We start from the raw sequence: 12,767 nt of genomic DNA, 5'->3' as shown, positions 1-12,767 counted from the left end.
CGTATATTCGTTAGAATTTGCCAATTTCAACGTTACAATAGTATGTAAAATGATTCAACAATGATGAAAATGTTTTACATGCAAGTTTACGATTGTAGCACAATAATGTTCTATATCTAATGATAAAATGATCATTTATTGCGAAATTCTTAGACATTACAATTCACTTGAATTTTCCTTAATTAACGATTTAAATTCGCGCCACTCAAGCTTTTTAGGTTGAATATCGCTCGAAAGTAAGTTGTATGGCCCCTTGTAGGCGATACTGAAAATCCTCGGAGTTTAGCCGTCGCGTGAACTCCTGTATGCCTGAAGAGGGGCCTCCGAATTAGCCCGAAACATGTCGCAGCCATAGCGATATATGTAATAACGTGAGTACAACCGAAGATTCATTAATTATTTGAATATGTCTCACGAAAGTTTAACGTGTATGATACTGAAAATGTATCGAAACGTGCCAAGCGATATTCGACCAAATTTATGTGACCCCCGTTTTCAGATTTTTAGAAGTGGGTATCAATATTTTAAAATCATAATGATATTTCATACATAGAATTTGTTAGATTTTTACTTTTTAAATGCTCGTATATTTTCAATGCCCCTATTTTTTAAGTAAACCTTCATGTAAACCTTCCTTTATAAGTTTATACAAATTTACTTTTAAACATAATTTTTGATTACAGCTGCATTTCATCTTTATTAGTCACGTGCATTATTTATATTTCTACACCTAGAGCGTGGCATTCTGTACTCCATTTGAACGCACAACTCTAAGTATTTTACTTACAATCTATTTTTTTAAACATCGATCCTTGCAAATGAATAGCACAGAATACCATTCCTCCTATATTTAAAGCTATTATAGGAAATTGTAAGTATATCACAATCATATTATACATGTTCGTATTAATTATTATACCGTAATTTTTAATAACAAAATAAATGTAGTGCAATTTCTAACAAAAATGTTTCATCGTCAGTCTATCTGTATAGAAAATACTTGTTTCCACAAAAATAAGGAAACAAACAACAAAATATAGTAATACAAAATGTACATCTTAAAACGATAAGCGGTTTCAAATAATGAAATAATATTGCGTCGCATCCTATCTAATATCAATATCGTGGAATAATAAAAATACAGATCGTACAAGAACATGCTAGAATGATTAATTACTTTTAAATTTAACTAAAATCTATAAGACGCATTGTAAATGACTTTTTATTAGGAATTTTCCAATCACTATTCGCGTTTTAAAAGTTTATGACACATTTTTTCTAAGGTTCTCCGAAACTAGAGATGTAGAGATTAAAAGCCCATTTAGACGGTACGACTGGTACGAGAACTCGCATACGAATTTTATTACATTGCGGTGTTTGATAGCTTAGGCTTCCAAAATTGTACTAACAGAAACACTCTGGACAACTAACCATCGGTAGACGTTATCCCATTGCAATAAGGTTTACAAATGTACAGTATGTAACTTCAAAAGTCCGCAATGTAACTAAAATCGCATGCCAGTTCACACGTCGTCTAAATCAAGCCTTATACACGGGCAATATCAGCTTTTATACTTTAGAGAACCATAACAATTATTATAGGAAGACAACATCGCACAAAAAACTGGATAACTCGAATGTGGGATATGGAAACAGGGGTTGCCAGATATTATGACCAGAGGGCTGAATTGCTCATGGTAAAAATCAAACGTCAATAGAGTTGGAATGTTAAATTTTATCGACATTTTCAGCTATCGATAAATTCAGTCTCCTTTTACATTTCTGACTTTAACATTAACCTCTTTGATTAGCTATTCGACCATTTGATTTTGACCTCTTTGATTAAATTAAAAGTAAATTGTATGACATATAATTACCATTTCTGTCACTAGTCCTTTTTAAACTAATTCACGTTTGAAAAAAATGGTTAATCCAAAACGAAAAACAGTCAACAAATGGATAAAAAGGTATCTTTGTCGTACTTACGTCATTTCAGTGTAATCGATAGTCGATAGAATTCAACGTTCCAACTCTATTGACGTTTGATTTTTGCCATGAGCAATTCCGCCCTCTGATTATGACTTATAAGACCGTGTCCAATATATTTGTGGTCTTCGTTGTACAACCAATGAGGCACACTGAAAGATTAAGACGGATTTGCACCATGCCAATGTCATTTCATACGTGAGAGCAAAATATTTTTTCTCCCTCTCACATATGAAATAAGGTTTACCAGCACCTTTAACACAACTTGCCTTGTCGCGCGCGAGTCTATACATCAAGCGCGACTTCAAGTATGAACTCGCGCGCGACAAGGCAAGTTGTGCTAAAGGGTCAGTTGTGGGTCACTTAGTGACAGGTTGTGAATGACAGTGACATATCTACGAACTTGCACAGGCGTCGCCTGGTGAGAAATGTCAGTGTCAGTCAGTGAGAAATGAGGACATTTATAGCAGATGACGGTATATTTAGGGAACGTAGATTTTTTTCTTGTGTTTGTATAAAAACATGAGCAGTGATTGAAAAGTCTAAGTTTCCCTTACATGAATAGGAGAAGTGTTCAAATGGGTATGTATTCCCTGATCTGCTGCAGGGTCTCTTTGTCGGTGGACTGTAGGATGCGATCGAAGGTCTCTGGGCCCACTTGCGCTTTCAGGGTCTCCAACTGGAAACAACGGTTTAAGGTAAAGTTCGTATGAAATGTATTTTTAGGTTTTTTATTTTGTAGTTTACTATTTAGTGAAAGAGAGAGTTGTAGATTAAACTAAACAGGTGAAGCAATTGGACTGGGCGGGCTCACTCTATCGTAGGCCACGTCTTTGGCTTTGGCTAGTCTGTGGTCAAGAGTAAGTCCATTTATAAAAATAAAAAAAAATTGATGTCGGTCTTGTGGCATGTCATTAAGGTCAGTGTGGAGAAGACCGTCTATTGACTATAACTTTTGTGTTTATATATCTACGCCTCTCACACCTCCGAAGGTATACCAGTTTTTCATCCTCAAGCAATTGGTCTTCAATACATATCCCTAGGACGAACACTAGTTAACAATAATCTTGATTTGTGTTTCGAACTCGAACACCGAGTTCAACATGGTTCCGCTAAAAATTAAAATAAAATAGAAGCAGTCGGAATATTTGTATATTAACATATTATAAAAGCTATTTATATTTGTTATCGCATAGGACCATGCGCATTACGCCAGACTACATTAATTATAGAGTTTTATCTATTCAAACTTTATTTCAAATAAACTATGCCGGTCTTGCCCGCACTGACCTTACTTTATTACACTGGGGAGCTCGGTTAATGGAGGAAACCAGAAATGGGACAGTTTATTAGTATTAGGGCCAGTTGCATCAACCACATTTGACAGACACATCATCGTCACGCAGCAGAAGTCTATGTGGGTATTTCACAGCCCGAGACGTAACACTGCTATCCAGCGAATTATTCAATTTAAAATAGTAACAATGCCGGAAAAAGACCTCCAAAGTGCTATTCGCGAACTACATGTAACTATAACGTCACTGAGTGATAAAATAAGTGCGCTAGAAATAAAGATAAATGAGCAAAATCTAATAATTACGGATCAAAGTGAAGTGCTAAATCGTCTTAAAATTCAATTGGAGGGTAACGCAACGAAGCCCCGTAAGTCAATTCCTGCTGCAACGCCTCCAGCAGCGCTGCAGCGGCCAATGCGACAAGCGCGCCTAAAAACGGCAGCGCTAGCGACACTGACTACTAAAACAAATAAAGCAAAGAAATCAAGCGCAATTACCGCTAGCGGATCAGTAGCAATAGTCGTCGGAAAGTCACCGATAACGCCCGAGGTAAGCCGAGCGGAGTCCATACAGTGCGGCGTGGTCCCAGTGTCAGCGAGCCCGCCAGAATTGCCAGCAGATTTGGTATCTCCGTCATGTGTTAACTCTGCTCGAACCGACTGCGGTGAAGGTAAACCGGTTACACCTAATTCAACAGTAACCGAGCCGAGCGTTGCTACCTCAGAAGAACCGTCAAAGAGCAACATAAACATACCACAGACTCTGACTCAACATCCCGTGGATGCAACCCCGAATCATATTAATAAGGATGACACTCACTCTCATAAATGGGAAAAAGTGACGTACAAACGCATTCCTAAACCTCGACCCATTATCGTCGGAGCGGGAAACAAGACACCGACCTTCAAATAGTGGAGCGTCAGAAATACGTACAAGCTTGGTTATTCAGGCCAGAAACGACCACTCAAAATGTGTTGAAGTACCTCACTGAACGGGTAGAGAGCAATGCAATTACCGTTGAAAAACGCGATATTCGGACAGACAAACATGCAGCCTTTATTATTGGATTTCCTGAGCACTTGCAGGAGAAAATGTATACACCAATGTCGTGGCCACCCGGTGTAAAAATATCTGAGTGGTTTCGTAGACGAACTGGCGGGGCGCAAGCCGCGCGGCCCGCCGACACTCGCACCACACCCGATAGCGGCCGGCGCGGACGCGTGCAGGACCCGGCCGCCAGTCGCATCGAGCAGCCGTAAGAAACACAACATGATGCACCGAACTGTGACAGTATGCCACCAAAATATTGCTGCGTTGGAGAATAAAACACTTCGTCTGGAAGTTTTACTGCAAGATGAAATGAAATGTGACATCCTAGGTATCACGGAACACTGGCTCCCAATTACAAAATTAAAATGTGTACAGGTCGATGGCTACAAACTAGTTTCTTGTTTTTGTAGGATTAACTCGATGCACGGTGGATCGTGTTTATATGCGCGAGACAGTGTTAAATGCGTTGAGAATACGGAGTTAGTGAACTTATCGATTGAACGGGACTGTGAGATTTCTGCTATAGATTTGATTGATTATGACTTAACCATAATATGTATATATAGAACAAATTTAATTTGTGTGAACGATTTCCTTATTGCCTTCGAACGGGTGCTCAGTAAGATAAACGAATTAGATTTGCATTGTATTATAGTGGGAGATTTCAATATTAATGTTTTGGGTGATGCTAGTACCGATTTAAAAAAATTGTCGGACGTACTCCGCTCTCATGGGTTAACGAACGTGGTGGACTTCCCAACACGCGTTACGCCTACCACTTCGACCTGCCTTGACCATTTATACTTAAATTTACCAAAAAGTTCAGTCAGCGTTATGCCTGTAACTACGAACCTTAGTGACCACCTCGCTATTAAAGGAGAAATATTACTACCGGATAAGCGTTCTCTCAACACCTCTCATACATATGCAAGATCCTTCTCTAAATTAAACCAGGCTAATTTCACAGCAAGTATTAATAGTGTTGATTGGAACGAGGTACTCCTAAAAAATAACGATGCAAAAAAACTGGCTTTTTCACTTATAAACATTATAGTTGGTAAATTTGATATTTGTTTTCCATTGCGAAAAACAAAATTATGTACTAGGGTCGACTCCTGGATTACTGCAGATGTGAAACATTATAAATCTCTATTTTTTGACATTTTAGATTTTAGAAATAGACATATGAATAATGAGTTTTTGAATAATATGATACATGACATGAAATTGCACTATGATAAATTAGTTAAAAATTGTAAATCTAGTCATCATAACAATATAATTAAATCAAAAAAAAACACGGCTAGAGCTATGTGGACTGTAATAAATACCGAACGTGGAAAGTACAACAGTCCTACCTTAGATGTGACTGATGTGATTCGTAAACCTGATGGGTCAAAGTATAGCAGTAAGAAGCAGGTAGTTGACGCGATGAATCGCAGGTTCTTGAGCGCCGCAGCGGCGTGCGGGGCGCCGCGCGCCGACGTCGCCGGCGCCCTGCGTGCGCTGCGCGATGCGCGCCCTGCCCTCACACAACTGCTTACTCTCCGCCCCTTTACAGCGGATGAGGTATACCGTTTGGTAACTTCTCACATTCCACCGAAGGCCTCTAAAGATGTATACGGTATTAATATGTTATAACTAAGACTAGCGCCTATTCCCTTATCTTTCGTTATGGCAGAACTCTTTACGCGCTGTATAGATGAAGGAACTTACCCAGAATCACTAAAAGTTAGCAAAGTAGCCCCTATCTTCAAAGGCAAGGGCAATAGAGGGGATATAGACGCATATAGGCCCGTCTCGATCATACCAGCGATAGCTAAAGTCTTTGAAAATGGGCTAAGTACTCGTCTCACTAGCTTTTTAATCGCCACTGATAGTCTGTCAGACCGGCAATACGCGTACCGCGCGGGCCGATCCACAACCTCCCTGACCCGCGACCTGGTTCGGCGCATTATGGCCGCAAGAGAGCATCAGATGCACGTGGCCGTCTTGTGCTGCGACCTCTCGAAGGCATTTGATGTCGCCGACCACGCCGTACTCGAGGGCAAGCTCAGCCATTATGGCATCCAGGGCACAGCATTATCTCTATTTAAGAGCTTGCTGCAAAATAGATCGCAAGTCGTTGTCGGTGATGGAGGGAAGGCGAGGTCAGATCCATCGGGGGCCCAGATGGGCGTCGCGCAGGGATCGTCTGTATCAAACCTCCTCTTCTCACTCCTTCTGAACGACCTGCCAGACGCTATAAAAACTGCTGAAGTCCTGATGTATGCAGACGATGTAGCAGCTATTGTAACGGCCCCAACAATGGATGGCGTTCGTCATGCATTGAATGAGACAGCAGCGCAGCTAGCTCAGTGGTTCAAAATAAACGGCCTAGCGTTAAACCTAAAAAGACCCATTTCGTCCATTTCAACCTAGCGGGCCGGAGTTTATCACCACTACTTGTTCAAATCAACGGAACATTATTGGAACAAACCACCGCCTCAACCTTTCTTGGGTTTGAAATCGACTCGGGTTTGAAATGGGATCGACACGTCGACAAGCTGTGCGGTAAAATGGCTAGTGCCTGCTTTGCTCTAAGCCGGGTTGCCAAGACAGTGGCTCCAGAGGTAGCCCGTACATGCTACTTTGCCACCGTTCACTCGCTGATACAATATGGTGCTGAACTCTGGGGTCGCTGTGCCGAGTGGGAAAGGGTATTTCGCCTGCAAAAACGCGCGATTAGAATTCTAGCTCGAGTACCAGCAGATACACCGGCTAAACCGCTATTTAAAGAGTTAGGTATACTGACGTTACCTGCTGTTATAATTATGCAAATAGCAGTTTACGTACGAGAGAATATTTCAATGTACAAGACAAATGGCATGGTACATGGGCGAAATACAAGAAATGCAGGGAAGCTCATTGTTATCGGCCGCAGGCTCGCCAAGTCCTCAAAACTGACCCACGTCATGGGTCCCACGGTCTTTAACCACCTACCAGATAGCATCACTGAAGCCCCAAGCATATCTAGCTTTAAGTATCGCTTAAAAAAGTGGCTTATTGAGCGCCCGTTCTACAATTACAACGAGTTCATAACGAACAAAGGATAATGATTACTTTCTATTGAAAGTGCAGAATTCAATTTTAATTTTTATTGTAATTTAATATTTTTATTTTTATTTACTTCTTGTACTCATTTCTTGACTTAATTCTTATTTGATATGCTTACGATGTATAATACGTAAGGACTATTATTATTATTAATGTTTTCTTTTTATTGTATCATTGACTGACATGTAAATTAGCTTTACCAATAAAATGATTATGATTATGAACTTCCCATACAATAAAATTTAACGAACGCTTTAACGGTGACAGACGATTTGATGCAACCGGCTCTTAGTCGGAGTTTAGTGTTTTTTGAACGGGGGTTTCTCGTTGTTTTTTCGCGCGGCGTTTCATCGCTTTTTATTTCCATGAGACTACATGTATTTAGAGAGAAGGTTGTGGTATTTGTTTATATTCTAATGTTACTTACTAATACTTCGTACTTCTCTCGGGGTTTCGACAACCTCATTCACAGGCGGGAACACAACACTAATACTACGCGTTTATTATACGCGGTGCCGTGACCGGGATATTAGATTTAGTATTTAGGTTTCGTTCGTAGGATCTGTTTAAATTATAATACGGTGAGTCATAGCCCGGAGATCGAGCGCACGAGCGGGACGTGCGGTCGCTAGCGCCCTCTTCAATTGATGCGGCGTGTCGGTAGTGGCCGTCGTCACACCCTCCGGTAGTAGAATGGTATAACATAACACGTTACACGACGACGTACCTGATGGTGCGTGACAGCGCGCAGATCGAGCGCGTGCGCGGGGTGGGTGGCGGCGCGTGCCCTCCGGCGCAGCTCGTGCGGCGGGGGGGGCGGGGGCCGCCGCGCCCGCGCCCGCGCCCGCCCTCACACTCTCCTGTACTAGAGGAGAGTAGTGTAACATGAGACGCTACACGATGACGTACCTGATGGTGCGTGACGGCGCGCAGGTCGAGCGCGTGCGCGGGGTGCGTGGCGGCGCGCGCGCGGCGGCGCAGCTCGTGCGGCGTGGGGGGGGGCGGGGGCCGCCGCGCCCGCGCCCGCGCCCGCCCTCACACTCTCCTGTACTAGAGGAGAGTAGTGTAACATGAGACGCTACACGATGACGTACCTGATGGTGCGTGACGGCGCGCAGGTCGAGCGCGTGCGCGGGGTGCGTGGCGGCGCGCGCGGCGGCGCAGCTCGTGCGGCGTGGGGGGCGGGGGCCGCCGCGCCCGCGCCCGCGCCCGCCCTCACACTCTCCTGTACTAGAGGAGAGTAGTGTAACATGAGACGCTACACGATGACGTACCTGATGGTGCGTGACGGCGCGCAGGTCGAGCGCGTGCGCGGGGTGCGTGGCGGCGCGCGCGCGGCGGCGCAGCTCGTGCGGCGTGGGGGGGGCGGGGGCCGCCGCGCCCGCGCCCGCGCCCGCCCTCACACTCTCCTGTACTAGAGGAGAGTAGTGTAACATGAGACGCTACACGATGACGTACCTGATGGTGCGTGACGGCGCGCAGGTCGAGCGCGTGCGCGGGGTGCGTGGCGGCGCGCGCGCGGCGGCGCAGCTCGTGCGGCGTGGGGGGGCGGGGGCCGCCGCGCCCGCGCCCGCGCCCGCCCTCACACTCTCCTGTACTAGAGGAGAGTAGTGTAACATGAGACGCTACACGATGACGTACCTGATGGTGCGTGACGGCGCGCAGGTCGAGCGCGTGCGCGGGGTGCGTGGCGGCGCGCGCGGCGGCGCAGCTCGTGCGGCGTGGGGGGGCGGGGGCCGCCGCGCCCGCGCCCGCGCCCGCCCTCACACTCTCCTGTACTAGAGGAGAGTAGTGTAACATGAGACGCTACACGATGACGTACCTGATGGTGCGTGACGGCGCGCAGGTCGAGCGCGTGCGCGGGGTGCGTGGCGGCGCGCGCGCGGCGGCGCAGCTCGTGCGGCGTGGGGGGGGCGGGGGCCGCCGCGCCCGCGCCCGCGCCCGCCCTCACACTCTCCTGTACTAGAGGAGAGTAGTGTAACATGAGACGCTACACGATGACGTACCTGATGGTGCGTGACGGCGCGCAGGTCGAGCGCGTGCGCGGGGTGCGTGGCGGCGCGCGCGCGGCGGCGCAGCTCGTGCGGCGTGGGGGGGCGGGGGCCGCCGCGCCCGCGCCCGCGCCCGCCCTCACACTCTCCTGTACTAGAGGAGAGTAGTGTAACATGAGACGCTACACGATGACGTACCTGATGGTGCGTGACGGCGCGCAGGTCGAGCGCGTGCGCGGGGTGCGTGGCGGCGCGCGCGCGGCGGCGCAGCTCGTGCGGCGTGGGGGGGGCGGGGGCCGCCGCGCCCGCGCCCGCGCCCGCCCTCACACTCTCCTGTACTAGAGGAGAGTAGTGTAACATGAGACGCTACACGATGACGTACCTGATGGTGCGTGACGGCGCGCAGGTCGAGCGCGTGCGCGGGGTGCGTGGCGGCGCGCGCGCGGCGGCGCAGCTCGTGCGGCGTGGGGGGGCGGGGGCCGCCGCGCCCGCGCCCGCGCCCGCCCTCACACTCTCCTGTACTAGAGGAGAGTAGTGTAACATGAGACGCTACACGATGACGTACCTGATGGTGCGTGACGGCGCGCAGGTCGAGCGCGTGCGCGGGGTGCGTGGCGGCGCGCGCGCGGCGGCGCAGCTCGTGCGGCGTGGGGGGGCGGGGGCCGCCGCGCCCGCGCCCGCGCCCGCCCTCACACTCTCCTGTACTAGAGGAGAGTAGTGTAACATGAGACGCTACACGATGACGTACCTGATGGTGCGTGACGGCGCGCAGGTCGAGCGCGTGCGCGGGGTGCGTGGCGGCGCGCGCGCGGCGGCGCAGCTCGTGCGGCGTGGGGGGGCGGGGGCCGCCGCGCCCGCGCCCGCGCCCGCCCTCACACTCTCCTGTACTAGAGGAGAGTAGTGTAACATGAGACGCTACACGATGACGTACCTGATGGTGCGTGACGGCGCGCAGGTCGAGCGCGTGCGCGGGGTGCGTGGCGGCGCGCGCGCGGCGGCGCAGCTCGTGCGGCGTGGGGGGGCGGGGGCCGCCGCGCCCGCGCCCGCGCCCGCCCTCACACTCTCCTGTACTAGAGGAGAGTAGTGTAACATGAGACGCTACACGATGACGTACCTGATGGTGCGTGACGGCGCGCAGGTCGAGCGCGTGCGCGGGGTGCGTGGCGGCGCGCGCGCGGCGGCGCAGCTCGTGCGGCGTGGGGGGCGGGGGCCGCCGCGCCCGCGCCCGCGCCCGCCCTCACACTCTCCTGTACTAGAGGAGAGTAGTGTAACATGAGACGCTACACGATGACGTACCTGATGGTGCGTGACGGCGCGCAGGTCGAGCGCGTGCGCGGGGTGCGTGGCGGCGCGCGCGCGGCGGCGCAGCTCGTGCGGCGTGGGGGGCGGGGGCCGCCGCGCCCGCGCCCGCGCCCGCCCTCACACTCTCCTGTACTAGAGGAGAGTAGTGTAACATGAGACGCTACACGATGACGTACCTGATGGTGCGTGACGGCGCGCAGGTCGAGCGCGTGCGCGGGGTGCGTGGCGGCGCGCGCGCGGCGGCGCAGCTCGTGCGGCGTGGGGGCGGGGGCCGCCGCGCCCGCGCCCGCGCCCGCCCTCACACTCTCCTGTACTAGAGGAGAGTAGTGTAACATGAGACGCTACACGATGACGTACCTGATGGTGCGTGACGGCGCGCAGGTCGAGCGCGTGCGCGGGGTGCGTGGCGGCGCGCGCGCGGCGGCGCAGCTCGTGCGGCGTGGGGGGGCGGGGGCCGCCGCGCCCGCGCCCGCGCCCGCCCTCACACTCTCCTGTACTAGAGGAGAGTAGTGTAACATGAGACGCTACACGATGACGTACCTGATGGTGCGTGACGGCGCGCAGGTCGAGCGCGTGCGCGGGGTGCGTGGCGGCGCGCGCGCGGCGGCGCAGCTCGTGCGGCGTGGGGGGCGGGGGCCGCCGCGCCCGCGCCCGCGCCCGCCCTCACACTCTCCTGTACTAGAGGAGAGTAGTGTAACATGAGACGCTACACGATGACGTACCTGATGGTGCGTGACGGCGCGCAGGTCGAGCGCGTGCGCGGGGTGCGTGGCGGCGCGCGCGCGGCGGCGCAGCTCGTGCGGCGTGGGGGGGCGGGGGCCGCCGCGCCCGCGCCCGCGCCCGCCCTCACACTCTCCTGTACTAGAGGAGAGTAGTGTAACATGAGACGCTACACGATGACGTACCTGATGGTGCGTGACGGCGCGCAGGTCGAGCGCGTGCGCGGGGTGCGTGGCGGCGCGCGCGCGGCGGCGCAGCTCGTGCGGCGTGGGGGGGCGGGGGCCGCCGCGCCCGCGCCCGCGCCCGCCCTCACACTCTCCTGTACTAGAGGAGAGTAGTGTAACATGAGACGCTACACGATGACGTACCTGATGGTGCGTGACGGCGCGCAGGTCGAGCGCGTGCGCGGGGTGCGTGGCGGCGCGCGCGCGGCGGCGCAGCTCGTGCGGCGTGGGGGGGCGGGGGCCGCCGCGCCCGCGCCCGCGCCCGCCCTCACACTCTCCTGTACTAGAGGAGAGTAGTGTAACATGAGACGCTACACGATGACGTACCTGATGGTGCGTGACGGCGCGCAGGTCGAGCGCGTGCGCGGGGTGCGTGGCGGCGCGCGCGCGGCGGCGCAGCTCGTGCGGCGTGGGGGGGGGGCCGCCGCGCCCGCGCCCGCGCCCGCCCTCACACTCTCCTGTACTAGAGGAGAGTAGTGTAACATGAGACGCTACACGATGACGTACCTGATGGTGCGTGACGGCGCGCAGGTCGAGCGCGTGCGCGGGGTGCGTGGCGGCGCGCGCGCGGCGGCGCAGCTCGTGCGGCGTGGGGGGGCGGGGGCCGCCGCGCCCGCGCCCGCGCCCGCCCTCACACTCTCCTGTACTAGAGGAGAGTAGTGTAACATGAGACGCTACACGATGACGTACCTGATGGTGCGTGACGGCGCGCAGGTCGAGCGCGTGCGCGGGGTGCGTGGCGGCGCGCGCGCGGCGGCGCAGCTCGTGCGGCGTGGGGGCGGGGGCCGCCGCGCCCGCGCCCGCGCCCGCCCTCACACTCTCCTGTACTAGAGGAGAGTAGTGTAACATGAGACGCTACACGATGACGTACCTGATGGTGCGTGACGGCGCGCAGGTCGAGCGCGTGCGCGGGGTGCGTGGCGGCGCGCGCGCGGCGGCGCAGCTCGTGCGGCGTGGGGGGGCGGGGGCCGCCGCGCCCGCGCCCGCGCCCGCCCTCACACTCTCCTGTACTAGAGGAGAGTAGTGTAACATGAGACGCTACACGATGACGTACCTGATGGTGCGTGACGGCGCGCAGGTCGAGCGCGTGCGCGGGGTGCGTG

At 52.6% G+C, this 12,767-nt stretch overlaps 1 protein-coding gene across 1 annotated transcript in view; it reads right to left on the bottom strand.

The window, feature by feature from the left end:
- Nucleotides 1-1,842: 1,842 nt before the first annotated feature.
- Nucleotides 1,843-12,767, bottom strand: part of LOC125233739 (importin-11) — a 73,820-nt gene continuing 62,895 nt past the window's right edge. Inside the window, exon 19 of the mRNA XM_048139808.1 lies at nt 1,843-2,665. Within this exon, the coding sequence (XP_047995765.1) occupies nt 2,561-2,665 (105 nt within the window). The 3' untranslated portion in view covers nt 1,843-2,560. The remainder of the gene's footprint in view (nt 2,666-12,767) is intronic.

Source organism: Leguminivora glycinivorella, chromosome 15 (genome assembly GCF_023078275.1).
Source record: "Leguminivora glycinivorella isolate SPB_JAAS2020 chromosome 15, LegGlyc_1.1, whole genome shotgun sequence".
NCBI lineage: Eukaryota > Metazoa > Arthropoda > Insecta > Lepidoptera > Tortricidae > Leguminivora > Leguminivora glycinivorella.
The sequence above is the reverse complement of the archived record's forward strand: the minus strand, read 5'-3'. Positions and strand labels throughout refer to the sequence as shown.